This window comes from Moschus berezovskii, chromosome 7, assembly GCF_049115385.1.
Source record: "Moschus berezovskii isolate FMDL1 chromosome 7, NW_MosBer_1.0, whole genome shotgun sequence".
NCBI classification, from domain to species: domain Eukaryota; kingdom Metazoa; phylum Chordata; class Mammalia; order Artiodactyla; family Moschidae; genus Moschus; species Moschus berezovskii.
The window spans coordinates 102,471,198-102,498,263 of record NC_142466.1 but is presented as its reverse complement, the minus strand read 5'-3'; the positions used below and the strand labels follow the sequence as shown (position 1 = coordinate 102,498,263).

General features: G+C 43.1%; 2 protein-coding genes and 1 long non-coding RNA gene across 6 annotated transcripts in view; 1 reads left to right on the top strand and 2 right to left on the bottom strand.

The window, feature by feature from the left end:
* The window catches only part of LOC148777476 (uncharacterized), a 65,611-nt gene extending 54,877 nt beyond the window's left edge, over nt 1-10,734 (top strand). The window contains exon 4 of the long non-coding RNA XR_016037902.1: nt 9,596-10,734. This is a non-coding gene — a long non-coding RNA (uncharacterized LOC148777476). The remainder of the gene's footprint in view (nt 1-9,595) is intronic.
* The window catches only part of FSD1L (fibronectin type III and SPRY domain containing 1 like), a 60,495-nt gene extending 46,947 nt beyond the window's left edge, over nt 1-13,548 (bottom strand). For all 4 annotated transcript variants that reach the window (XM_088838228.1, XM_088838232.1, XM_088838229.1 and 1 more), the window contains exon 1: nt 13,389-13,548. In XM_088838228.1, coding sequence (XP_088694354.1) covers nt 13,389-13,403 — 15 coding nt within the window. In that variant the 5' untranslated portion in view covers nt 13,404-13,548. The remainder of the gene's footprint in view (nt 1-13,388) is intronic.
* A 9,451-nt stretch (nt 13,549-22,999) lies between these two features.
* The window catches only part of SLC44A1 (solute carrier family 44 member 1), a 233,538-nt gene continuing 229,471 nt past the window's right edge, over nt 23,000-27,066 (bottom strand). Inside the window, exon 16 of the mRNA XM_088838227.1 lies at nt 23,000-23,224. Coding sequence (XP_088694353.1) covers nt 23,210-23,224 — 15 coding nt within the window. The 3' untranslated portion in view covers nt 23,000-23,209. The remainder of the gene's footprint in view (nt 23,225-27,066) is intronic.

Below are 27,066 nucleotides of genomic sequence, written 5' to 3'. Positions count from 1 at the left end.
AAGTAAAATCAGATTCTTAAGCGATGCAAAAATAAACGGAAACTTCTAATCAACATCAGGATATAGAAGTAAAAGTTGAGACACTGAAATTTGACATTCTATTTATAAAAATTAAATCTTAGAAATATGAAAGTAGATAATAAATTTGTATTTTTACATATACCAATACAATATTGCAACTATCCTCCAATTAAAAGCATTTTTTAAATTACAACATTCATGGCAATATTTACAGATGATATAGAACCGTAATAAATAAGGCAGATAATTTTAGTAGCAAATACCTCAGATTCTGATAATGCTTCCTATTATAACAGAACACTTGATTATTTAATTTTCTCATCTCTAGTTCAGTGTTGTCCAAAAAAACTTCCTGCTATGATGCAAATACTCCACATGTGTCAATAAAAGTGAAAAGGAAAAAAACGCAGAAACCTAGGCCATCATTAGTTAGTCAGTTAATTCAGTCGATCAGTTGTGTCTGACTCTGCAACCCCATGGATGCAGCACACCAGGTCTCCCTGTCCATCACCAACATCTGCAGTTCACTCAAACTCATGTCCATTGAGTCGGTGATGCCATCCAGTCATCTCATCCTCTGTTGTCCCCTTCTCCTCCTGCCTTCAATCTTTCCCAGCATCAGGGTCTTTTCAAATGAGTCAGTTCTTCACATCAGGTGGCCAAAGTACTGGAGTTTCAGCTTCAGCATCAGTCCTTCCAATGAATATTCAGGACTGATTTCCTTTAAGATGGACTGGCTGGATCTCCTGGCAGTCCAAGGGACTCTCAAGAGTCTTCTCCAACACCACAGTTCAAAAGCATCAATTCTTCCAATGAACATCCAGGACTGATCTCCTTTAGAATGGACTGGTTGTGTCTCCTTGCAGTCCAAGGGACTCTCAAGAGTCTTCTCCAACACCACAGTTTGAAAGCATCAGTTCTTCGGCACTCAGCTTTCTTTATAGTCCAACTCTCACATCCACACATGACTACTGGAAAAACCATAGCTTTGACTAGACAAATCTTTGTTGGCAAAGTAATGGCTCTGCTTTTTAATATGCTATGTTGGTCATAACTTTTCTTCCAAGGAGCAAGCATCTTTTAATTTCATGGCTGCAGTCACCATCTGCAGTGATTTTGGAGCCCAAGAAAATAAAGTCTGACACTGTTTCCATTGTTTCCCCACCTATTTGCCATGAAGTGATGGGACTGAATGCCATGGTCTTAGTTTTCTGAATGTTGAGTTTTAGGCCAATTTTTCACTCTCCTCCTTCACTTTCATCAAGAGGCTCTTTAGTTCTTCTTTGCTTTCCACCGTAAGGGTGGTGTTATCTGCATATCTGAGGCTATTGATATTTCTCCCATCAATCTTGATTCCAGCTTGTGCTTCCTCCAGCCCAGTGTTTCTCATGATGTACTCTGCATAGATGTTAAATAAGCAGGGTGACAATATACAGCCTTGATGTACTCCTTTCCGTATTGGGACTCTACCAACACAATTGCACTTATCACACATGATAGTAAAGTAATGCTAAAAACTCTCCAAGCCAGACTTCAACAAGACATGAATCATGAACTTCCAGATGTTCAAGCTGGTTTTAGAAAGGGCAGAGGAACCAGAGATCAAACTGCCAACATCCGTTGGATCATCGAAAAAACAAGAGAGTTCCAGAAAAACATCTATTTCTGCTTTACTGACTATGCCAAAGGCTTTGACTGTGTGGATCACAATAAACTGTGGAAAATTCTGAAAGAGATGGGACTACCAGACCACCTAACCTGACTCTTAAGAAATCTGTATGCAGGTCAAGAAGCAACAGTTAGAACTGGACATGGAACAACCGACTGGTTCCAAATAGGGAAAGGAGTACATCAAGGCCATCATTACAATCTTTCATTTGTGCTCTACATACAGTCATCAACTACAGTACATTTTACCTCTCATCTAACTCTGGGTAGCCATTTCCTTCTCCAGGGGAGCTTTCCAACCCAGGGCTCAAACCCAGGTCTCCTCCATTGCAGGCAGACTCTACCATCTGAGCCACCAGGGAAGCCCTAAACTTCTGTAATCACTATTACTACAAGTCAGTATCACATCTTAATTTACACTCTTGCAAAATTTCTTAACTGGCCTCTGATCCATTCTTTCTCCCCCGTAATCAGTTCCCTATATTGCAGCTATAGTAGTAAGTTAAGCATCACTCTTTCTGATCAGTTATCTTGCCCAAGTCCTTGGATAAAATTAAAATCTTTTAACATGAGCTGTTAACATGACCTTACATAATTCGTAAGACCCTGTATGATCTCCCCATTGCCTACCTCACCTATTTCAATTCATACCAGACTGCCTCTCTCTTGCTGTATTCCAGCTCCAGGAGCCTGCCGTGACTGTCTCTAATATGCCTTGCTTCCCACCTGGGAATCCTCACATTTATCAGCTTCTTCACCTATAACCATATACATGATTTATTGTTAATACAAGTTCCAAAAAGTATAGAATGTGCACATTCTATATATCTAGGTATACATATAAGCTAGGTTCATTTCTTTTATTTCCAAAGCCTGATGATGAAGAAGGGCAAAGACAGCTTTCAGCTGGGACTCTCTCAATCTAACAGGATGCTGACAAGGATCTCTCAGACTTCATTTTAGGTTTCAAGCCTCCCATTACCCTCCAAACAATGACAGATAAAGTGATAAAGAAAGATGGATAAAGGCAATATAAATTATCTGAAGTTTATCTAGATACTATTGAATATAATTGATCTTAGTGGCCATGACTAAAAGTTTTAGATGATACATGTCTGAATGTATCCTTTGACAAATACGAATTCTGCTGGATCACAGTAAAATATATAGAACATTATGTCTCCAGAGGCGGTATGCACAGGTAATCTCGGCCATTACCCTTTGATCACAGACCACAGGCATCAGGATTTGGGGGAAGAAAAAAAATAACCTATTCTCAGAATTAAGCCTCTCAATTACTTGACTATGGAATTAGGCTAAGGTAACTGCTATGCTAACAGAAAAAGGGTGGGGGGTTCACGCTCCAGCCAAGCACTACTGCTATGGAATGGCTCAAACTAACCTGGGATGTACAAGGCATGAGGTACCATCTCCAAAGAATAGCTTAAAGTTATGCTTATCGTCCCTATAAATCATATGAAGTAAAGGCACAACCGGTTGACTACGAGCAAAATAATAATATAACTAACACTGGCTTCCCTGGTGGCTCAGATGCAATGTAGGAAACCCGGGTTTGATCCCTGGGTCAGGAAGATCCCCTGGAGAAGAAAATGGCTACCCAATCCAGTACTCTTGCCTGGAAAATTCCATGGAGGAGCCTTGTAGGCTATAGTCCACAGGGTCGCAAAGAGTTGGACACGACTGAGCAACTTCACTACTTTATACTCTTAAAGGCCAAGCACTATCTTAAACTCTTTACATAAATTTGTTTAATCCTCTCAAGAATCCTGAGGCAGGATACTTGGTTATCCCCATTTTCCAATTCAGAAGCTGAGGTATAAAGAGGGTAGGTACCTTGTCCGGGACCTCAAGAGTATGTGGCAGAGCCAGAATTCTAATCACAACAGTCTGCCTCATCAGTCTGTGCTCTTTTTTCTCTTTTTTTTCCCCTGAGTCCGTGCTCTTAGCAATTAACACTATACTACCTGAAAACAAAGGTCAGAGGTTCCCGTAAAGAAGGCCAGAACATCTAAGGACACTGCAAGGACCTAAGGTAATCTTTAAAATTGCAAAAAATTAGGAATGATCAAGCGGTTGCAACCTCTGTTGCAGGAAGGGGGCCCCTTCCAGGGCCCGAAACTGGGCTCTTGTCTAACACTCGGAAATGAATTGTCCGAGGAGACACATGTGCTGACAAAGCAAGAGATTTTACTGGAAAAGGGCACCCGGGTGGAGACCAGTAGGGTAAGGGAACCCAGGAGAACAGCTCTGCCAAAGGCTCAAAGTCTCGGGTTTTATGATGATGGGATTATTTTCCCGGTTGTCTTTAGCCAATCATTCTGACTCAGAGTCCTTCCTGTGGTGCACGCCTTGTTCAGCCAAGATGGATGCCAGAGAGAAGGATTCTAGGAGGTGGTCGAACATGTGGTGCCTCTTTTAGACCTTTCCGGAACTCTTCCGGTTGATGGTGGCTTATTAGTTCCGTGTTCCTTACCAGGACCTCCTGTCCTAAAACAACTCATCCAAATGGTTACTATGGTGCCTGATCAGCGTGGGCAGTTTCAGTCAGTGTACTTCCCCCAACACCATCTTGCCAAATACAAGGGCAACAGTAACAGCTATTCTTACTACAGGCATATCATCTTTTAAGTCTGAGAACATGATGACTGTCACTATTTGAAATGGCAGCATGATTCTACTGGCTTTAACTTAATAAATGTGAATATGACAAATTCAAATGTCTTAATTCTGCATTCAACAAAAAGCTCGGACAACATGTGCTGCTGCTGCTGCTGCTGCTGCTAAGTCACTTCAGTCGTGTCCGACTCTGTGTGACCCCATAGACAGAAGCCCACCAGGCTCTGCCGTCCCTGGGATGCTCCAGGCAAGAACACTGGAGTGGGTTGCCATTTCCTTCTCCAACTGCAAACTATCCAGGGCAACAAGCCCCTGAAGTTTTGATGCAGAAACTTCTCATTCTTAGAACTAGTGGCAAAACACCAGTATATCCAGGCTTTCAGGCTATTCTGAATCCAAAAGCATCAATACCAAGTGGTCATAATTGGACACTGTGATAACTGGACACTGTGATCTATGGGTTTCCCATCAGGGTCTACGTGGACCAGGAAAAAATTTCTGATTCAAATTCTACATTAATATTCCAGATAGTTTAGATACACAAACCTGGAACCACTGCAAACATCACTGATCAATCTACAATTTACGGGGGCCAAACAATTACTATAGCCATTTCAGTTAGTATTCAGTAAGCACTATGTGCCAGGCGGGCTTCCCTGGTTGCTCAGCAGTAAAGAATCTGCCTGCTAATGCAGGAGATATGGGTTTGATCCCTGGGTCAGGAAGATCCCCTGGAGAACGAAATGGCTATCCACTTCGGTATTCTTGTCTGGAAAACCCCATGGACAGAGGAGCCTGGCGGGTCCATGGGGTCTCAGAAGAGTCAGACACAAATCAACAACTAAACAGCAACAACATGCTGGGCACTGTGGAAAGCTTCTAACGTGGACTATTTTTTAATCACCACAACAGAAAGTAGTCTTTGCATTTTCTGGGTGAAGAGAAGGTTAAAGGCTTCTCTGATCACACAGCTGTCAAATGGCAGTCACAATTCAAATCCAGAAAGCTACCTCAAGAGTCTGCACTTTCACACCACTCTAAGCTGTATACACTACAGATGACTGTACAGAACAATCAGAGGGTTCCCGGAACCAGAGCAAAGGGATCAATGAAAATATCCTAATGCCACCAGGGATTATGCCACTTATTTCACTCCACACCACAGACCCCTCCTTTGACTTAGGTAATGAGCAGAAATCCAGAATGCTCTATCCGATTGGTAAGTCAGACAACCAGAATCTTACCAGCTGACCACAGCTATGGCAACACATAACAAGAGTACTGTGCTCAAATGTGAGTACAGTGCAAAGAGCTAAAAAGGAGAATTATACACTGCTGAGGAATTCAGGAATCTGATCGTGCATGCTTAGTCTTTCAGTCGTGTCCAAATCTTTGTGACCCAATGCAGCCCTCCAGGCTCCTCTCTGTACATGGGATTCTCCAGGCAAGAATACTAGAGTGGGTTGCCATGCCCTCCTCCAGAGGATCTTCCCAACCCCGGGATCGAACCCAGGTCTCCTGCATTGCAGGTGGATTCTTTAAGGTCTGAGACACCAGGGAGGAATCTGATTGTCAGAAATAGCTAACTGGGAGGAAGCCATGCCCTCTACTGTTACCGTGAAGCAGCTGGGATTACCACTTCTGTATTCTGTATATGGATGTTACGGAGGTGATCTGCAGAAAAAAAAACCCTAATAAAAGGCCTGGTGAGGAATGCAGCCTTTTCACCCTGAACTCACTTTTAAGATATCAGGGCAGAAGAAGAGAGTCTCTCCCAACAAGGATTTGAGGAAATACAATGTGTCAGAGGCTGAAGAAGCCTCCCATTTTCAATTACCTCTGAACTGGCAGTTCCATCCTGTGAAATCCAGGAAGTTCACATTCAGCCAAGGAAACCAGGAGTCCCACCATCTAATTAAGGGAGGTGGGATGGAAATAGAGATTGGGGGTACTCTCAGGTACTGCTGGGAGCAGTATAAACTGACAAAATCCTTCTAAAGGGTGATTTGGCAATACACATCAAAGGATGTAAGTATTATATACACAATGACTCAAATTCCAACTCTATTAATTTATTCCAAGTTAAAGGGTAACTAATTAATTAAAGATACAAGTAGAGACTTGACAACAAAGATGTTCATCTTAGTGTTATTTGTAATATTAAAAAGACCAACATAAATGTATGACAAAGGGTACTCATTAAAAATCAAGTAATATTAATACATCCATACTAAAGAAAATTGCCGAATCATTAAAAGTGCTGTAGAACAATATTAACATGGTGAAAGATACTTCACATATTAAGTGAGAGGCAAATTATAAATTACTATAAATATAATAATACTACAGTTAAGTTTCTATATTCATAGTCAACAAGAGAGTCCGAAATGCAGTACTTGGGTGCAATCTCAAAAACAACAGAATGATCTCAGTTTGCTTTCAAGGCAAACCATTCAACATCACCGTAATCCAAGTCTATACCCCAACTACTAATGCCAAAGAGGCTGAAGTTGAACAGTTCTATGAAGACCCACAAAACTTTCTAGAACTAACGCCAAAACAAGATAAACTTTTCTCATAGGGGATTGGAATGCAAAAGTAGGAAGTCAAGAGATACCTCGAGTAACAGGAAAGTTTGGCCTTGGAGTACAAAATGAAGCAGGGCAAAGGCTAATAGAGTTTTGCCAAGCGAATGCACTGGTCATAGCAAACACCCTCTTCCAACAACATAAGAGACTACTCTACAATGGACATCACCAGATGGTCAACACCGAAATCAGACTGATTATATTCTTTGCAGACAAAGATGGAGAAGCTCTAAACAGTCAGCAAAAACAAGATCTGGAGCTCACTGTGACTCAGATCTTGAACTGCTTATTACAAAATTCAGGCTTAAATTGAAGAAAGTAGGGAAAACAACTAAGCCATTCAGGTGTGACCTTAATCAATTCCTTTATGATTATACAGTGAAGGTGACAAATAGATTCAAGGGATTAGATCTGGTAGACGGATTGCCTGAAGAACTATGGATGGAGGTTCACAACACTGTACAAGAGGAGGTGATCAAAACACTACCCAAAGAAAAAATGCAAAAAGGCAAAATGGATGTCTGAGGAGGCCTTACAAACAGCTGAGAAAAGAAGAGAAGCTAAAGGCAAAGGAGAAAGGGAAAGATATATCCAACCGAATGCAGACTTCCCGGGAATAGCAAGGAGTGATAAGAAAGCCTTCTTAAGTGAACAACGCAAAGAAATAGAGGGGGAAAAATAGAATGGCAAAGTCTAGAGACCTCTTCAAGAAAACTGGAGATACCAAAAGAACAAGGCACATTTCATGCAAAGATGGGCACAATAAAGGACAGAAATGGCAAGAACCTAACAGAAGCAGAGGCTATTAAGAAGAGGTGGCAAGAATACACAGAAGAACTATACAAAAAAGGTCTTAATGACCCAGATAACCACGATGGTATGGTCACTCACCTAGAGCCAGACATCCTGGAATGTGAAGTCGAGAGGGCCTTAGGAAGCATTACTACAAACAAAGCTAGTGGAGGTGATGGAATTCCAGTTGAGCTATTTCAAGTCCTAAAAGATGATGCTGTTAAAGTGCTGCACTCAATATGCAAGCAAATTTGGAAAACTCAGCAGTGGCCATAGGACTCAATCCTAAAGAAAGGCAATGCCAAAGAATATTCAAATTGTGCTCATCTCACATGCTAGCAAGGTAATGCTCAAAATCCTTCTAGCTAGGCTTCAGCAGTATGTGAACCAAGAACTTCCAGATGTACAAGCTGGATGAAGAAAAGGCAGAGGAACCAGAGATCAAATTGCCAACATTTGTTGGATCATAAAAAAAGGGAATTAAAAAAAAATCTACTTGCTTCATTGACTACACTAAAGTCTCTGACTGTGTGGATCACAACAAACTGGAAAATTCTTACACAGATGGGAATACCAGTCCACCTTACCCGTCTCCTGAGAAGCCTATATACAGGTCAAGAAACAATAGTTAGAAATGAACATGGAAAAACGGACTGGTTTAAAATTGGGAAAGAAGTGGCACTTCCAGGGTAGTCAGTGGTTAAGAGTCTGCCTTCCAATGCAGGGGATGCAGGTTGGATCCCTGGTCAGGAAACTAAGACCCCCACATACTGTGAGCCATTAAGCCTTCATGCCACAAAGAGTCTGCCTGCAGCAACTATGATCCAGTGCAGCCGAATAACTAATAAAATACATATTTTTAAAAAATAAATTTTTTTTAAAATTGCGAAAGCAGTATGTCAAAGATATATATTGTCACCCTGTTTAACTTCTATACAAATACATCATGCGAAATGCCCAGCTGGATGAATCTCAAGGGAGATTCAAAACTGCCAGGAAAAATATCAACAACCTCAGATATGCAGATGATAGCACTCTAATGGCAGAAAGGGAAGAGGAACTAAAGAGCCTCTTGATGAGGGTGAAAGAGGAGAGTGAAAATGCTGGCTTAAAATTCAACATTCAAAAAAGTAAGATCATGGCATCAGGTCCCATCACTTCACGGAAAATAGAAGGGGGAAAAGTGGAAACAGTGAGAGACTATTTTCTTGGGCACCAAAATCACTGCAGACGGTGACTACTGCTAAGTCACTTCAGTCGTGTCCCACTCTGTGCGACCCCATAGACGGCAGCCCACCAGGCTCCTCTGTCCCTGGGATTCTCCAGGCAAGAATACTGCAGTGGGTTGCCATTTCCTTCTCCAATGCATGCATGCATGCTAAGCCGCTTCAGTCGTGTCCAACTCTGTGCAACCCCATGGACAACAGCTCACCAGGCTCCTCTGTCCATGGGATTCTCTAGGCAAGAATACTGGAGTGGGTGGGTTGCCATTTCCTTCTCCAAAATCATGTTCTATACTTTCCATCAACTATTTTTACTGGACTTAACTAGTTTCTTAACCAAAAAACCCTACTTTATAGGGGTTTATTTCTGTTACTATTTTAAGTTTTAATGACATTAATCATATGACCATATAAAGGCAAAGGAGCCAGGCAAGAATGTGCTAATGAAAAAAGCTTGGGCTGTGAGTAAAGAGCTGGTTTGAATCCAGACTACCACTTGCTAACTGTGTGACTCTCAAAAAGTTATTTAATCTCTCTTGAGTTCCATCTTCTATATCTGGGCAACAGGAATAAGAGCTGTTTTGAGAATTTAAAGCAGTCTAACATAATACTGTATACAGAACAATACTCAAATTTCATTTCTCTTTCCTTTGCTCAATCCTGAAGGAAAGTCAGTCAATCCTAAAGCACAATCCAGTCAATCCTAAAGGAAAGGAAATCAGCCCTGAATATTCATTGGAAGGACTGATGCTGAAGCTGAAGCTCCAATACTTTGGCCACCTAATGCGAAGAACTGACTCATTGGAAAAGACCCTGATGCTGGGAAAGACTGAAGGCAGGAGGAGAAGGGGACGACAGAGGATGAGATGGTTGGATGGCATCACCGACTCGATGGACATGAGTTTGAGCAAGCTGTGGGAGTTGGTGATGGACAGGGAAGCCTGGTGTGCTCCAGTCCACGGGGTCGCAGAGTCGGACATGACTAAGTGACTGAACTGAACTTCCTTCGCTCAGGACTGAGAAAAAGGAGTAATTTTCGAACAGGAGGCAGTGGGTTATCTGGATATGGTGTGAGTCTCTGAACTGTCAGAGTTCGTGATGAAGGCAAAGGACGGCAAATACCAGGGCAGAGGAAGAAACTGGGATGAGGAAGCCAAGTGCAGACATGCTACTGATCGCAGGCTCTGCTGTGCTTTATCTAAAACTCTCCCTGCTCAGTTTCCCAACCTAGGTTTGCTCAGTCTGTACATCAAACCTTGCCTGTCACTACCCCTAGGCAGAAAGCAGAGTATGTGGGGGAAAGTGAGGAAGAGCAGACAACTGACAATGTGTGCTTTTGGTGATATCTTTCCTCTGGGATCCCTACTCTTTTCCCTCCACCTTTATTATTCCTACAGCAGGAACCTTTCCTGGACACAGCAACCCCAATAAATATGAATGATCTCCTGCACAAGAATTTAACTTAAACTGTCAAATTCTAAGTACCAAGATTCTAGAAAGGTGCAAATGTCTTGTTTCAATGCTTTCTTTGAACATACACATTTTATCAGGTAAAGAAACTTTTGAGATTTTATCTTAAAACCACTTAAAATGACATAATCAAAAGGTCGGAGTATCAAATAAAGCCACCTATCCATAACACAAAAGTGTCCCAGAAACTTGATATAAACAAAATCCCTTTATTTCCAGGAGATAACACTGTGGCTTTCTGTATCCAACAGTACTCTTTACATAACCAAGGCAATTATGTTTTCTTCCTCTACTCAAACAGAGCATCTGTTGCTAACACAACACTAAAGTCCAAGTTATTTTCACAGACAAAAAAGCAGCTGGTCAAGCTAATCCAATTGCTGACTAGCCATCATCAAGCTTCTGTTAAGACTGTACAGTTAACTTAACCTCTATTGTCAGACTGCATGAGTCAGAACTTCCAATCCTCTTTCAGTTAGGATTTAACAACGCTTCTTTGGCACCATCATTTGAAATATTTATTACAGAAACAAATACAGAAAACAAGCTTTAAACTTAAGGACAAAGGTACAAAACGGTTAGATAGGGTTAGAAAAAGTAAGAGAAATCATCAACAAAGGGATAAAGTTATTTAGAAGTTGGGATTATGAGATTAGTAAACACTTAACAGACAGTACTGATGTGTGCTAGGCACCAAGTGATTTTTAAAAACTAACACGACAGTCATAACCCTTTGAGGTAAGTAGACTGTAAAGATCAGAAAATGGAGACACAGCAAATTGCCCAACTTTACTCAGTTCATAAACTGCAGGACTGGAGACCTGACTCCGAAGCCATCCTCTTAGAGCTCAAATCCCCAAGTCTTCCAAATGGCAGTACATTCAAGCCACCCTCAGCCTTTGCCACTTGTGGTACTTGTGTTTCCTTATGCTGACTAAGGTATCATCTCTGCTGCTACTTTCATTATAACATTCTAGAACGGAAAAGAAAAGCCATGCCAAGGGTGTGCTACTGACTTATTTCAAGAGAAATATCCAGCTTAGTTCATTATTAGTTGAGGTATATAATTGATTCTGCACTAATTCATGAGAGAAAAGATGCTCAAATTCAGAGCACTGAATTGGTTATAAGCATTAACACTCGGTGCCTGTTTTAAGCTGTGAGACAAAATTAAGGCTTTTTATTAGAAATATTTGCTACCACCAATGAAATTCAACATATTTTCTAACACTGAGAAGTTGAGTCTCTAAGATAAATTAGTACCAGTAAGAAAGAACAGCTAATTCTTCACTGCTTCTGCTAAACTGGACACAATATGTGTAGGTACTCAAACATCAAAACAAAATCTGCAGTGCAAGCAAGTTCAAATGTTGGCCTTATGGATGGCTACTAGTATGACCATGCAGAACTCACAACCTCCAACTCTTGAGTCCTCATTAAAGTGAGAGAATATGTATGCCCTGACAAAATAAATGACCCACATTAAAATATTTTTTAAAATTACATTTTACAATACATAAACTACTTTAGTACTTATTCTTTATAAAATTTAAGGCACTCTAAAGTACATAATTCATACTGTATTTTATTACCTGGTTTTTACAGTAACTCTATATTCTTATTTTCACTGTATAATGAAGAACTAGATTAGTCACGGTTAAGTGATTTGCTCTGTCTCACAAAGTTGCATATGGAGCATAGAATCCAAGTCTCTGAACTCCAAGTCTTTGACCTTCCGTTTTCTCTGAACTAATCTCAGATATCACATGCACTTTACTTTAAAAGTTAAATAAGCTTTGAAGTGTTTTACACATTTAGGTAGAGACATTTTAAATGTATATTCAAAACACAAAATGTTAATTTTTTTAAAATGTCTAATAGTGAATAAAACTATAACTGAGTTTCAGGATGAACACATACAATGAAATCATGTGATTTTTGTTAAATACTCTAACAGGTAACGTTCAACACATCACTGCACTACTCTCTCATGCCCCAAAGTGTTCCTCAAGGTGACGATTCCAGGCAAAATTACAGGAAACATCGTTCTAATATGTCTTTCCAGTGCTTCCTATCTAATAATAGAAAAGAATGGGCTCTTGTCTTTGCCCGTTGTTATTAATAACACTTGTGTTTCCTTCCTATACTGTACTATTTCAATTACCATAATCTAATAAAGAGAGCACGGTGGTTGATTTCTATATAGGGATTATGACTAAGTATTAACTCACTTCTAATTGTATTCAAAACATTGGCTACGTTCTCTAAATATATTTTTGGCTTAGTTCTGTTATGCCCCGTCCTTAACTTGCTCAGAAAGTATAAAATATGCCAAAAACAATCATCAAGGGAACCGACCAGCAACACTGAACTGGCCAGAGGGTGGGGCCGCTGCTCTGGAAACTATCAGCCTTTTCTCTCAATTCAACCAACACTGTAAACTGTAAGACGTGCCGGGGAGCTAGTCCCAAGGAGGGCGCGGCGGGGGTGGGGGGCGGTGCAAAAGGCGGGTGTGGGGGGGATGGGGTACCAAGGAGACCCGGTTCCCGACCTAAGGAGATACAGATTGCGCCAAAATAGGAGAAGCCTGGGTGCAGGAGAGTGGGTCAGCGTCGGCGTCAGCTGTGATTTACTCTTCTGCTGAGGATGGATAAACCCTCACTAGCACGCGGGAAGGCTGCCAGAATCACAGGGGGCCTAGATGGTTGCAGAAAACGATGGGAAAAAAAGGGGGCGGCTCCCGATAGCCCCTCGGGAGCCAGGGCCCAGGGCCAGTTGCAGGGCACAGGCTATCCGGGGTCACCGGGCGCGGTCCCCGCACCGCGGCGGGCGCCGCTGGACTCCCGGAAAGGGGGCCTGGCGGCCTCGCCCTCCGCGGCCACCGCCCAGCCCGGCCGGCCGGCCCCGCGCGCCCACCGCCCACCGGCCCGGGGCGCCCCGCCCACCGTCCCCCCGGCCTCGGCGGCCCAGCCGCCCCCGCCCCGCTTACTTTCTGGGAGTCCATGGCCAGGGACGGCGTCCGCTGGATCCCAAATCGCGGCGGAGAAGTCTGCGAGGTGGCGGAGGGAGCCCGGACACGCCGAGCCCGCTACCCGCGGCCGTGGCTTGGCTGGGCCGCCGCCTGGCTGGGCCGCCGCCGCCGCCGCCGGAGCCTCAGCTTCAGCCCGCACCGGCGCCGCCCGGCCCCGCCCAGTCCGCTCCCGGCCCGGCGCGCGCCGCGGTCGCGCCGCGGTTGCCAGGGTGAAAGGGCGGCGCGCCGAAGGGAGGCGGTGAGGAGCGCCTTGCGCACGCGCCCTGCCGCCGGGCGCGTTGCGGCCGAGCGGGGAGAGGGCTGCTTATCCTGCGCACCCAGCGAGCCGCAGAGAGAAAGGGGTGCTCGCCCCTCTGTCCCGCCGATCGCTTGAAGAAGCCCCTCCCTCTTCCCCCCCGTCCTTTTTCCTCCAGCGCGCGGGCCTTGAACTGGACCACTGGGCGTCCAGCAGCCCGGTCCGTGGGGAGGGCGGGGGAAGGAAAGCTGTGGCCCTGGAGACAGATCAGCCCCTTCTCCACCCGGCAACCTGCTGAAGCACCTCCTTACACTAGCCTTGGAGAAGCAACCAGGGCAAGCCGGTCCCAGCTGTCCAGTGAGAAAGAAAGGGCGGGGAATGTAGTGGAAACATGGGGAAAGCCTTATAGAAACGTGACAGAAACTTGGGTGACTGTGAAGCCTGGGAGACCCTTCCCAGAGAGCCCCCCTGGAAACCTTGCTGTCTCTGACTTTCAGCAAACAAATACTCTCCCTGAGCCTGTTTCATCTTTGGTGAAACACGAGAAATAATGCTGACTTTGCAGAGCATTGTGAAGCATAAATAACGTATTGGATGTGCTCAGTATGTAGTTAATGTTCAGTATTTATGGTTATTGGTGGGAATCTAGAACCTGTTCCGTCTGGACCAAGAGGACAGTAGAAACTAGAAAAGGTGGGAAGATAGGCTTGAAAATGTCCTTCCCCAAGCAGAAAAGCCTCATCTTCCATTTCGATGACTGGAGAGACTCAGATAAGTTCAACTGGACAACCACGTACGGTGAATGAACAAAAGGAAAAAATATATTGCATACCTGTTAGGTCCCAATTCTACGCACTGAGAATCAGCAGTGACTAGGCACTTTATATACAAATATAAAAAATTTACATATGTACACACACATATATTTGAGGAGGTTAAATTTTCACAGAGAAAAATTACATAGGATTAATAGACTCAGAATTGCGTGGGCTCCATTTTCGGTAGGAGGGTCAGGGAAGGCCTCTCTCAGGAGTGACCTGAGTGAAGTGAGTGAAAGAATAAGCATACAAACATCTGGAGAAGAGTACTCTAGATTGAAGAAACAGCAAAAACAAAGGTCCTAAGAGGGCATGAGCTCTATGTTTCAGAAATAACATTTATCCTACAAGGCTGTAATTATCTCTGTAGATGATCTCCCCAACTATACTTGTGAGTTGAGATTTCTTTTACCCATGTCTGTATGTGTCCCCAGCACAGGGCCTGCCATCTAGTATGCATTCGCTAAATTCTTTTTTAACTGGACAGACACATATAAGAAATGGGATGAAGAGAACCAGTTCAGGCTAAGCATGTTGTTTTTGAAGGTTGGGGTCCAGAGAGGGCCTATGTGCAGTTTTGCTACTGTATTTGAAAGCAGTCGCATGCAGTCTTGCAGAGATGCTGCTCCTTCTCTTGGTACTAAGGGAAAGGAGCCTGCTCTCCAAGCTGCCCAGTTCCATGAGGAGAGATGAGAACAGCCAGCCACCCAGCAGCTAGGACACTGCTGCAGCGACGCAGGCCATTCTCCACAGTGCGCGTGCGCTGCAGCTGAGTCAGTTTCCCAGAGAGAGAAATGCAGCCTGGAGACTGAAGAACATCAGAGGTCAAACCACCAGACTGTGAGCTCCCCAGCCCTGACCCTGCCTACACTGTGGGACCCACCGCTAAGGGAAGAAGAAACAGCATTTAGCACTGTCCTAGTTCTCTTGCTGCAAGAACTTCAGCTCACTACTGTCAGAAAGCAACTTCTGGGTACTCTGAGTCTGATGCGCTTAATCACAGAGGGAGGCTTTAGAGACCGTGAGCCACAGCTGAAATGTGATCGCCAGATTCTGTCCCAGGCCATATCCCAGGAGCTCACTCCTGGCCCCTTGCCTGCCCGCTCCTCTAGTTCTTTCCCTGCAGCCCTGCCAAGAGCCTGCAGCTTTTGACAAGACTGCTACCCCATTTGACTTCTGCTCTCACCAGATCTCTCTCTCTGGCCAGTCTGGCTCCCCTGCCCAGCTTCCTGGACCTTCTGCTTCTCCATCACTCTCATCTGTAAACAGCTAGTCTCTTCGAGCTGTGACTTCTGTCTTCCGCAGTCCATACAGCAGTCACTCACCTAGCTGAGCACTGTCGGCACCCCAACCCCCTCCTGCTGCTTCTGGCCTATGGGCAAGTCCTTTGCCTCTTCACAGGCAAGTCAGTTTAGATAACTTCAAAAGTAGCTTTTCTAATAAACCAAAGCCCTTGTTCTTCAGTGTAATCCCCAGACCAGCTGAATCAGCACTACGTGGTAACTTGTTAGTAATACAGATTCTCAGGCTTCATCCCCAGACCTACCAAATCAGAATATCCAGGGGTCGAGGTCCAGTATTCAGTATTTTAACAAGTCCTCTGTATGAGTCCGATCCACACTAAAGTTTGGTCACCATTAAACTGAGTGAAAGCAAATTGTTTTTTTAAAAAAAGGAAAAAGGGAACTACAAAAGCACAAAAACAGATGACTTTTCAACACTTGGGTTTCTGATTCAGAGATAGCATATCTGGTCATGGATATTCATTTGAATGAGGTTCCTGGGCCTCCAGGACCACCTTTCTGACTAAATATCAATTTAGGATAGCCTCAGTATTGGCACTACTGATTTAAAGCATCTGGCAAAATTGTCTCTTCCAGAACACCTATTCTGTCTTGTCAGGCATTGCCAGCAGCCCTGAGTTCCCTTGTAAATTCGGGGATCCCCCATCCCTTGGGAGAGGAAATGTCTTCCCTTAAGTTTCTTGCCAAGAGGCATTACCTTCGGGAGTCAGTACAGGGCATCACTCTGGAGTCAGCTGTCTGAACTTTAATCCTTGCACTGCCACTTACCAGCTGTGTAGTCTTTGGTGAGTCATTTAACCTCAATAAGCCTCAATTTCCTCCTCTATAACACAGTGATCGTAATGGTAGTAACTCCTAGCTAGGGTTGTTACAAGGATTAGAGGAGATGATGTATGCAAAACGTCTGACTCTGTACACATTTAGTAAATGATAGCTGTTACTGTTACTACTCCCCTGTACATCATATCCTTCTGTACCACCCTGGTGTGGCATTCTCCCTCTTGATCTCTGGGCCCTTAGAAGTCCTGTGCTCACCCCTAATCACCTCACTGTCATACCTGAAGCATAATCACTGGCCAGATGCTGCCTTTTGTTGAAGCCAAACCTTTACCCGTTACTCCCTGTTAATAACTGGCCTGAGTCTTGGCATACACCACATAGCCTGGGAAAATCCTGAACTTCTCTAAGCCTCAGTTTCTTCAGCTGTGAAATGGTCATCATAACAGTACCACCAATAAGAGTGGTTGAATGGATTGAATGAGAGAATTCCTGTTGTTTTAAGCACAGTGTCTGGTATGTAATAAGCATTCAAGAAAAGCATTAGCTTTTATCATCTCTTCCCAACCACAGACATCTAACTCATTCTTTTTTTTTTTTGACTGCCCTCTTCTAACCAAAAATAAATTCATCCAAAAGCCCTGGAACCCCTTGGGACTCAAGAGTACTGGTTTCTGATCCCAGAAGCTTTCATAGCGGGGAAAGGATGGTTCTGTTCTGATGTGAGCTGGTGTGCTGTGGAGTGATCTAGCACCATACCTGGAGAGCTGTACACAAAGTGGGAAGCAAACAGCGGACATGAATCTGATGACGGGCCTGGAAATCGTGTGAGAAGAGACACAATTCAAGCACTGGTGAGTATTTAGCCTGGAGAGGAAAAACTCAGGGAGGACAGGTTCACTTACTTCAAATCTCTCTAGGGCTGTTGTGTTTAAGAGAAAGCTGGCTTGTTCTCTAGCCTCTGACAGATAGAATTAGACCCAGTTTTGTGGAAGCTACAAGAAGATAGATTTCCACTCAACAAAAAGTCCAGTTTTCTAACATACCCATACAGAACTGGGATGGATTTTTGTTTGGTAGGGAGGTCCCCATCAGTGGAGGTATTCAAGCAGAGGCTGGGCATTTGCTTCTCAGAGCTGTCCTGGGGGACTGAAAAGACAACTGACAGAGATAGCCTTTAACATCTTTCTGAAGCCTGAGGCTCTTTCACTCTTCAGACTAGAGGCCAATAACTATGCATCTCCTTCCTGACTCTGCTCTGCAATTCTACTCACCTTTGGAGTGCACTCTGAATCTCTTCTCCCCACCTCCACTCTTATAAAATCCATTGCAAGAGGTGCCACTCTGTCCTGGGCGAGGGCATGGGAGGAGGAGTTAACTAATCTGTAGCCATTATGATGTTACTATGTCACAATCCCTTCTTCATGAGCAGATGGCCTGTTTTATGCTAGGCCCCTGGGACACTGAGATAAGTGAGGTCTGGAAGAAACAGGTGTTTCCATCACATCCTGCCTTGGCTCTGGAAATGCCCCTCACTTATCATGTTCACGGTTCACGTATTACTGAAGCCAACCTTGGAGAATTTTGAGCATGACTTTACTAGCGTGTGAGATGAGTGCAATTGTGCGGTAGTTGGAGCATTCTTTGGCATTGCCTTTCTTTGGGATTGGAATGAAAACTGACCTTTTCCAGTCCTGTAGCCACTGCTGAGTTTTCCAAATTTGCTGACATATTGAGTGCAGCACTTTCACAGCATCATCTTTTAGAATTTGAAAGAGCTGAACTGGAATTCCATCACCTCCACTAGCTTTGTCCATAGAGATGCTTCCTAAAGTCCACCTGACTTCACGTTCGAGGATGTCTGGCTCTAGGTGAGTGTGAGTGATCACACCTTCGTGATTATCTGGGTTGTGAAGATCTGTTTTGTACAGTTCTTCTGTGTATTCTTGCCACCTCTTCTCAATATCTTCTGCTTCTGTTAGGTCCCTACCATTTCTGTCCTTTTTTGAGCCCATCTTTGCATGAAATGTTCCCTTGGTATCTCTAATTTTCTTGAAGAGATCTCTGGTTTTCCCATTCTATTGTTTTCCTCTATTTCTTTGCATTGATCGATGAGGAAAGCTTTCTTCTCTCTCCTTGCTATTCTTTGGAACTCTGCATTCAAATGGGTATATCTTTCCTTTTCTCCTTCGCTTTTTGCTTCTCTTCTTTTCACAGCTATTTGTAAGACCTCCTCAGACAGCCATTTTGCTTTTTTGCATTTCTTTTTCTTGGGGACGGTCTTGCTCCCTATCTCCTGTACAATGTCATGAACCTCCATCCATAGTTCATCAGGCACTCTATCATATCTAGTCCTTTAAATCTATTTCCACTATATAGTCATAAGGGATTTTATTTAGGTCATACCTGAATGGTGGTTTTCAACACTTTCTTCAATTTTAGTCTGAATTTGGCAATAAGGAGTTCATGATCTGAGCCACAGTCAGCTCCCGGTCTTGTTTTTGCTGACTGTATAGAGCTTCTCCATCTTTGGCTGTAAAGAATATAATCAATCTGATTTCAGTGTTTTAGAAAATGCAGAGGAACCAGAGATCAAATTGCCAACATCCGCTGGATCATCAAAAAAGCAAGAGAGTTCCAGAAAAACATCTATTTCTGCTTTATTGACTATGCCAAAGCCTTTGACTGTGTGGATCACAATAACCTGTGGAAAATTCTGAAAGAGATGGGAATACCAGACCACCTGACCTGCCTCTTGAGAAACCTGTATGCAGGTCAGGAAGCAGTAGTTAGAACTGGACATGAAACAACAGACTGGTTCCAAATATGAAAAGGAGAACGTCAAGGCTGTATATTGTCACCCTGCTTATTTAACATATATGCAGAGTACATCATGAGAAATGGTGGGCTGGAAGAAGCACAAACTGGAATGAAGATTGCCGGGAGAAATATCAATAACCTCAGATATAGAGATGACACCACCCTTATGGCAGAAAGGGAAGAAGAACTAAAGAGCCTCTTGATGAAAATGAAAGAGGAGAGTGAAAAAGTTGACTTAAAGCCCAACATTCAGAAAATTAAGATCATGCCATCTGGTCCCATCACTTCATGGGAAATAGATGGAGAAAAAGTGGAAACAGTGGCTGACTTTATTTTTCTGGGCTCCAAAATCATTGCGGATGGTGATTGCAGCCATGAAATTAAAAGACACTTGCTCCTTGGAAGGAAAGTTATGACCAACCTAGACAGCATATTAAAAAACAGAGACATTACTTTTCTGACAAAGGTTCATCTAGTCAAGGCTATGGTTTTTCCAGTAGTCACGTATGGATGTGAGAGTTGGACTATAAAGAAAGCTGAGCGCTGAAGAATTGATGCTTTTGAACTGTGGTGTTGAAGAAGACTCTTGAGAGTCCCTTGGAGTACAAGGAGATCCAACCAGTCCATCCTAAAGGAAATCAGTCCTGAATGTTCATTGGAAGGACTGATGTTGAAGCTGAAACTCCAATACTTTGGCCACCTGATGCGAAGAGCTGACTCATTTTAAAAGACCCTGATGCTGGGCAAGATAGGGTGCAGGAGGAGAAGGGGATGACAGAGGATGACATGGTTGGATGGCATCACCGACATAATGGACAGGGGTTTGGGTGGACTCCGGGAGTTGGTGATGGCCAGGGAGGCCTGGCATGCTGCCGTTCATGACTGAGCGACTGAACTGAACTATCATGTTCAGAGGATGACCAAGGACTCAGCAAGTTTATCTGCCTGTTGACCTCCTCTTTGTGAAAGGATGCTAGCCCCTAGCCCAATCTCTCCAACATAGAGGAAGAGGCTCACTGCTCCTAGTAAGAACAGCCCCCTCCCTCTGCATATACTCTGAAGATGGTTGTGGACCTGATTGAGCCTGGGTGATTAAGACTAGAGAGAGAATACATCGTGAGTTGTATTTCATTGGCTAAGCACCCAGACTCTGATACCAGACTGTCTGGTGCCAGTCAGTCAATGCCAATTTTCCCACTTACCAGTGGTATGGCCTTGGGTGATTTCTTAACCTGTCTGTACCCCAATGTTCGTATTTGAACGATGAGAGTATTCAGTTCAGTTCAGTCGCTCAGTCGTGTCTGACTCTTTGCGACCCCATGAATCGCAGCATGCCAGGCCTCCCTGTCCATCACCAACTCCCGGAGTTCATTCAAACTCATGTGCGTCGAGTCTGTGATGCCATCCAGCCATCTCATCCTTTGTCGTCCCCTTCTCCTCCTGCCCCCAATCCCTCCCAGCATCTGGGTCTCTTCCAAAGAGTCAACTCTTTGCATGAGGTGGTCAAAGTATTGGAGTTTCAGCCTCAGAATCAGTCCTTCCAATGAGAGTATTAACAGTACCCAACCGAAAGGGTTGTCATGAAGAGAAATTACAATGTATATAAAATGCTTAGGATAATGCCTGACATATAGAAAGCACATAATCCATGTCCACTATTATTCTTTTCTACAATAAACCATTCTCCTGTGTACATCACCAGGGAATAAGGATTTCTGAGCCCTTTGATACCGCCAGTGCCATTGCAGTCAAGTTCAGATGGCACTATGTCAGCATTTTCTAGAGACATAAGTCTCTTGAAATCCATCCCTCATTCTGAAGGTCAAGCTGAACTCTCCCCTAGCCATAGGAGATCGAAGACAGAAGGTGACAGGACTTAAGCTGTAAGGTTAGGACTTAAGCAGACAGGAAAGGACACGAGGATCCTTCCCAAGCTAAGGAAAAAGCCTGAGCGAAGGTGAAAAATTATGAGAACAACTGGAGAGAATGGAGATAGGAGTTAGAACAAGCGGAAACGGCACCCTTCAATGCCCAGATACTGTGCAACATTACAAAAACTCAGGAACATTTAAGAGATGAAATATTCTGCAGCCATAATAATTATCTTTATGAAAAATACACAGCAGTGTGGGAGAAAGTTAATGATAGCACAATTTAAAAACAAAACCTTAGTTGGAATATTTTTCCTAAACAATTGGATAGTGTCTTTTCTAGAAAAGTATTAATAACGGAAACATTCTTGTTTATAACTTTTAGCTTAGGTGAAACACGTCATGTATGAAAGCTCAGCCTGGTTTCCTGTTATCACCCACAAGTGTTATATGTTTACTTTTCTGCTTATAAAAAAGTGAATCAAAGACAAGTTCACTGGCTTTAAAATATAAACTCAAATTTGGCATGACTGGCTCATGATTAAGAAAAGAATAAAAGGGATGGAGAGAGGGATTCAGGAGTCATATTGTTATGATCTCTAAATTCCAGGTTGGGGTGTTGGAATTTGAGTATTTTATAAGTGGGAAGCCACTTAAAAGTTTATGAGCAGAGTTATTTCAGGAAACTTGATTTGGCAGGTGACACAGGAAGGACATGAGTGGGATGAGTCTGGGCTAAGGACTCCCTCCTGCCTTCTCCTCCCTGTCCCTTAACCTTCCCTGATTCGATCCCTATAGCCAACAACCCTCTCCCCAACTCCAACCACCACCAGTGATGACCTTAGCAGTACAAATCTTTATTTTTCAGTCAAATGGAAAAAAATAATAATTTGGTGCTAACAAGAACTATTGGCTCTCTTCCTCAGTCATGTAAAACAGGTGTCAGCAAACTTTTTCTAGAAAGGCCCAGAGAGTCAGTATTTTAGGCTTCAGGGGCCATATGGCCTCTGTCACAACTATGCAACTCTGCCTAATAGAGAATAAGCAGCCTTGGGCAGTACATAAAGGATTGGGCGTGGCTGTGTTCCCTTCAAACTTGATTTGCTACAAGAGGTTGGGAGCTGATTTGACTCACCAGGCATAGTTTATCAACCTCTGATCTAAAAGAGCATTGTGTTATTTTTCCTAGAGAATAACTCTGCGATTCTTCAGTGCCTCTAAAGCCTCCTGACCCCCTCTCAGACACTTGCCATCACACACACCCCCATCCCCACCTTATTTATGAGGAGAATGCCAGTGAGAACATGGAGGGGGGCAGCACTAATGATCTCTGGGGCAGTGAAGAAAAGCAGCGTGTTAAAGTGAAGGGGCTTTAGATTTCTCTCAATTTGAGCCCTGACTCTGCCCACTGTGTGACTTTGTACACAGCGCACAACCGCTCTGAGCCTCCATTTGCTCGAGGGCAGAATGGAGATAAATACCAGGTACAACCTCACGCAACAGGGTTTGCATGAGGCTTAAATGTTTGTAAAGCACTAACAATTGGCACGGAACTGGCACTCAATAAATAGTTACTAACCCACACTGGCTTTATAAATAGCAGTCAAACAGAGCCAGCCTGCATGACGAGAATCCACCGTGGACCCAGCCTTCAGGTCAGTACTGGCACGGAAGGGGGATATCTGAACAAACACAAGCCTAGATAAGAAGGCGACACTAAATTTGAAGACGCTGCTGCAACACATTTGTATCAAATGCTTCTGATGAATCATTTATTAGGCAGCTGCACTATACCAAGTCCTCTTGGCTACTGGTGGCTGGGATCGTAGTCACAGGCTTCCATTGAAGTAATAAGATCCTGCTCTTCATCCATAGACTCTCAACAGCTGGTGAGTGGGAGAACCTCGTGTAAACAGCCTCCTCTGAGTCCATTCTTCTGGGCTCCTGGGACCAGTCACCTTCGCCTCAGCTGAAAAATAAACAGATCAAGATAATGAATGCATCTCTCCTAGGGGAACACGACACAATGAAAAGCAATCAATAACAAGAAATAGTGTGGGATCCTCTTTAGAGAAGACACTGTGAAATGTGAGAAGGCTAAACATGCACACACACACAGACACACACACAGAGAGAGACATACGTTTAGATTAATAGACGCACATTTATATTAACTATTAAGAAAGAGATATGAGAGCCTGGGTTCAAATCCTGATTTTGCCCCCTTATGAGCTGTTTGTTTCTGGGTAAATTATTCAACTTCTGTGCCTACATCTCCCCATGTATAAAATGGAGAGAGTCATGGTGTGTCCCTTTAGGGCTGTTGTGAGGATTAAATGTGTTAGGACAGTGCCTGACGGTGATGAATGCTAGGGTAGTGTTTGCCATTATTGCTTTCAATAGCAGTCTTTCGCAAAGACATTTTTAGAATAGCTGAACAACTGAGTCAAACCCATAAAGAATGAAATTCAAAACTAATCTGAAAACTCTGATTCTGTGATACTCTAAAAGACCCAAACCTGAAATTCAGATAAAACTTTGAATGCTTCACTCCCATGACTCAGCGATGGGAAAGGTCAGACTGGGATGATGGGTGTTCCCGTCATTCAGTTCAACACAATAGTGAGTGAGTGAACATACCAAAGTTGACAGCTATCCGCGGTTTGTAAAAGAATGTCCTAATTCTTGGGAAATGTACAGTGAAGGAGGACGAAAGTATGTAAGAAAAATTATCCTCAAGTAGTTCAAAATGTTAACTGTGCATACATTTATGTATATTCATGTATACCTAGAGAGAGAAATATTTAACAGCAGATGTAACAAGAGTCTATCAGTGTACTCTTTTTATTCTTGCAATTTTTCTATAAGTTTGAATCCCTTCCTGATGAAAAGTTTTTAAAAATCCATTCAGTTCAGTTCAGTTCAGTCGCTCAGTTGTGTCCAACTCTTTGCGACCCCATGAATTGCAGCACGCCAGGCCTCCCTGTCCATCACCAACTCCCGCAGTTCACTCAAACTCATGTCCACAGAGTCGGTGATGCCATCCAGCCATCTCATTCTCTGTCGTCCTCTTCTCCTCCCGCCCCCAACCTTTCCCAGCATCAGAGTCTTTTCCAGTGAGTCAATTCGTCGCGTGAAGTGGCCAAAGTATTGGAGTTTCAGCTTTAGCATCAGTCCTTCCAATGAACACCCAGGATTGATCTCCTTTAGAATGGACTGGTTGGATCTCCTTGCAGTCCAAGGGACTCTCAAGAGTCTTCTCCAACACCACAGTTCAAAAGCTAGGATGGGTTAAAAATAAAAAAGAAGCGTTGACTCAGGTTTAACTATCAAACAAGCACTGAGCTGATGCAGGACAAGCAGAGGTGACAACACACAGACCTGACAAACACTAAGCTCCGTGGAGCTGGGGCGAGCAAAGGGGTTCTATGATCTCAGACGTCTAATGGAACAAGGCGAACTGAGATCGTCTGGTAGAGCCATCTGCACAACAGACTCTGCTCGTCCCCAGGTGCCTAAAAGAGGTCGCATGCGGCACCAAGAACAACATTGCTTGAAACCTTTGCCCTAAGTTTCATTTTAGGGGTTTAGTCTTGATGCTTTTGTTTCGCCTGCCAGTTATCACCTCTTCACTGATACCCCTACTCCAGCCTCTCTTCAGCTTCTGCTCACAGAACAAGGCCCTCAATTGTTCTCACCGTGTCACCTCTTCACTCAGGAACGCATAACGACTTCCCATTTTCCACAACCAAAATCTAAACCTTGCTGTCATATCACTTCCATACTTAATGGTTTTTAAGTATTTTGAGTTGCAGTTTCAACTTTTTTCTCTGTCGCTGAAAATAACAGAACCTGGGACTCAACTGATATCCCTTAGTGGTTGATGCTTAGCTGCAGTCATGTGGCCTGAATACTAGACTTATGCCAAAGCTGTGATTTGTCTGAGGTTGAGGTAATAGTTCTTTCCTCCTATATATATTTTAAATTTAAATAAAATTTAAAATTTTAGAATAGATTTAGGTTTACAAAAAAGTTGCACGGATACTACAGAGACTTTCCATATTCTTCTCATCCAGCTTCCCCTATTATTAACATCTTATATCACTATGGTACCTTTATCACAATTAACGAACACACACTGGTACATAATTATTAACCAAACTCCATACTTTATTCGTATTTAATTTCCCATAATGTCCTTTACTATTCCATGATTCCATAATAACATTGCAGTTAGCTTTCCTCCTATTTTTAAAGTTTAGAATATTATTTAAAAAGCCAAACATAAACAAAATTGAATTGTTTTGTTCAAAATTCTAATTGAATAAGATCTGATATGACACTCTGATATCACTCATGTCTTTCCTACTACCCTTGAACATGAAAAAACTCAGAAAATCTAACTCATCCCAAGGCGTGATTAGAACATTCATTTTGAGGCTTCCTGAGTTTTCTCTTTGTGTTAGATACCTTGGGAACCCAGAATGTTCTCAGATTTCGTGTCCAACTACATCTAATCAGTTGGTCCAAGAAATCCTTGCTTCCTCTACAGTATAAAGGAATTCTTTACACAGTAACTCACATGGAGATTCCTGAAATCTCATTTGATACAAGCTTATGGTGGTAAATTGAGCTTTCACTACCACTTGTGGAAAGTACTTCAGAAACGTCACCACTGTGTTATTCTCTCATGGGCCAGGAATGCTAGCGTCCTGTATGGAAAACTATGGTGCCAACTACCCTTAAGCTGCCAGTGAGTTTTCTCTGGTACAGTTAAAGGGAGTCTGCTCACTCCGCTCCTAGAGCTCATTAACCCATGGAACTAATTAACAGGCAAGGTTTAATTGCTCTTTCGAGCCTCCCATTTGACGTTGGAGCTGCATTCTTTCCGACACCCTCATCTTTCTCTGCATAGCTGAAGTAGAAATAAAAAGTTTATGATAACATCTAAGCAAGTTGCCATGTTTTTCCCATCAGGAATAGGTAATTTCCCCTTCTCTTTCTTGAGGAAGAGGCATCACACAGCTTCTTGGGAGAATTTATTAGATGGCACCTGAATTTAAATACAATATCCTTTAGCATCCTGGGTTTTGATGTTCCCCTGTCTGTTAGAAAACCCAATATAAAATTAAAGGGAATTTTGAAAAAAGAAAAACATTCATAATTTTGCTATCCTAGCATATCCGTTTTCAGGTTTATGACTTTCTTTTTTGTCTTTGTCCACAGCTTGTGTTCTTTTCACCCTGCATCATATTACACACACTTCCTGTGTTTCTGGTATTCATGTATTTTTCAATGGTTGCATAACATTTCATTAATTAGATGTGTAATTATTATTTAAACACTTCCCTAAATGCTCTATAAAGGCAAAGGCTTGTGTTTTCTTCACCACTGTACCCTCATCATTTACAGAAATTCTGGGCTTTCCAGGTGACTCAGTGGTAAAGAATCCATCTGCCAGGCAGGAGATGCGGGTTTGATCCCTGGGTCAGGAAGATCCCCTGGAGGAGGAAATGGCATCGCACAGTCCAGTATTCTTGCCAAGAAAATCCCATGACAGAGGAGTCTGGTGGGCTATGGTCCATAGGATGGCAAAGAGTCATTCTCTACTGAGCACAGATGGACAGGCACCCTCATCATTTAAAACAATGTGGGCAAAAAGTAGTTCTCAGTACATGTTTGTTAAATAAAAAGTAAATTCAAATGGTTCAAATTCTTTTTCTCATTTATTATTATGTTCAGATTTCATCATGCCTTCTTTTGATTGTTAATTTTTTCTCACTATACCTCCATGAAATAAAAATAGTTTAT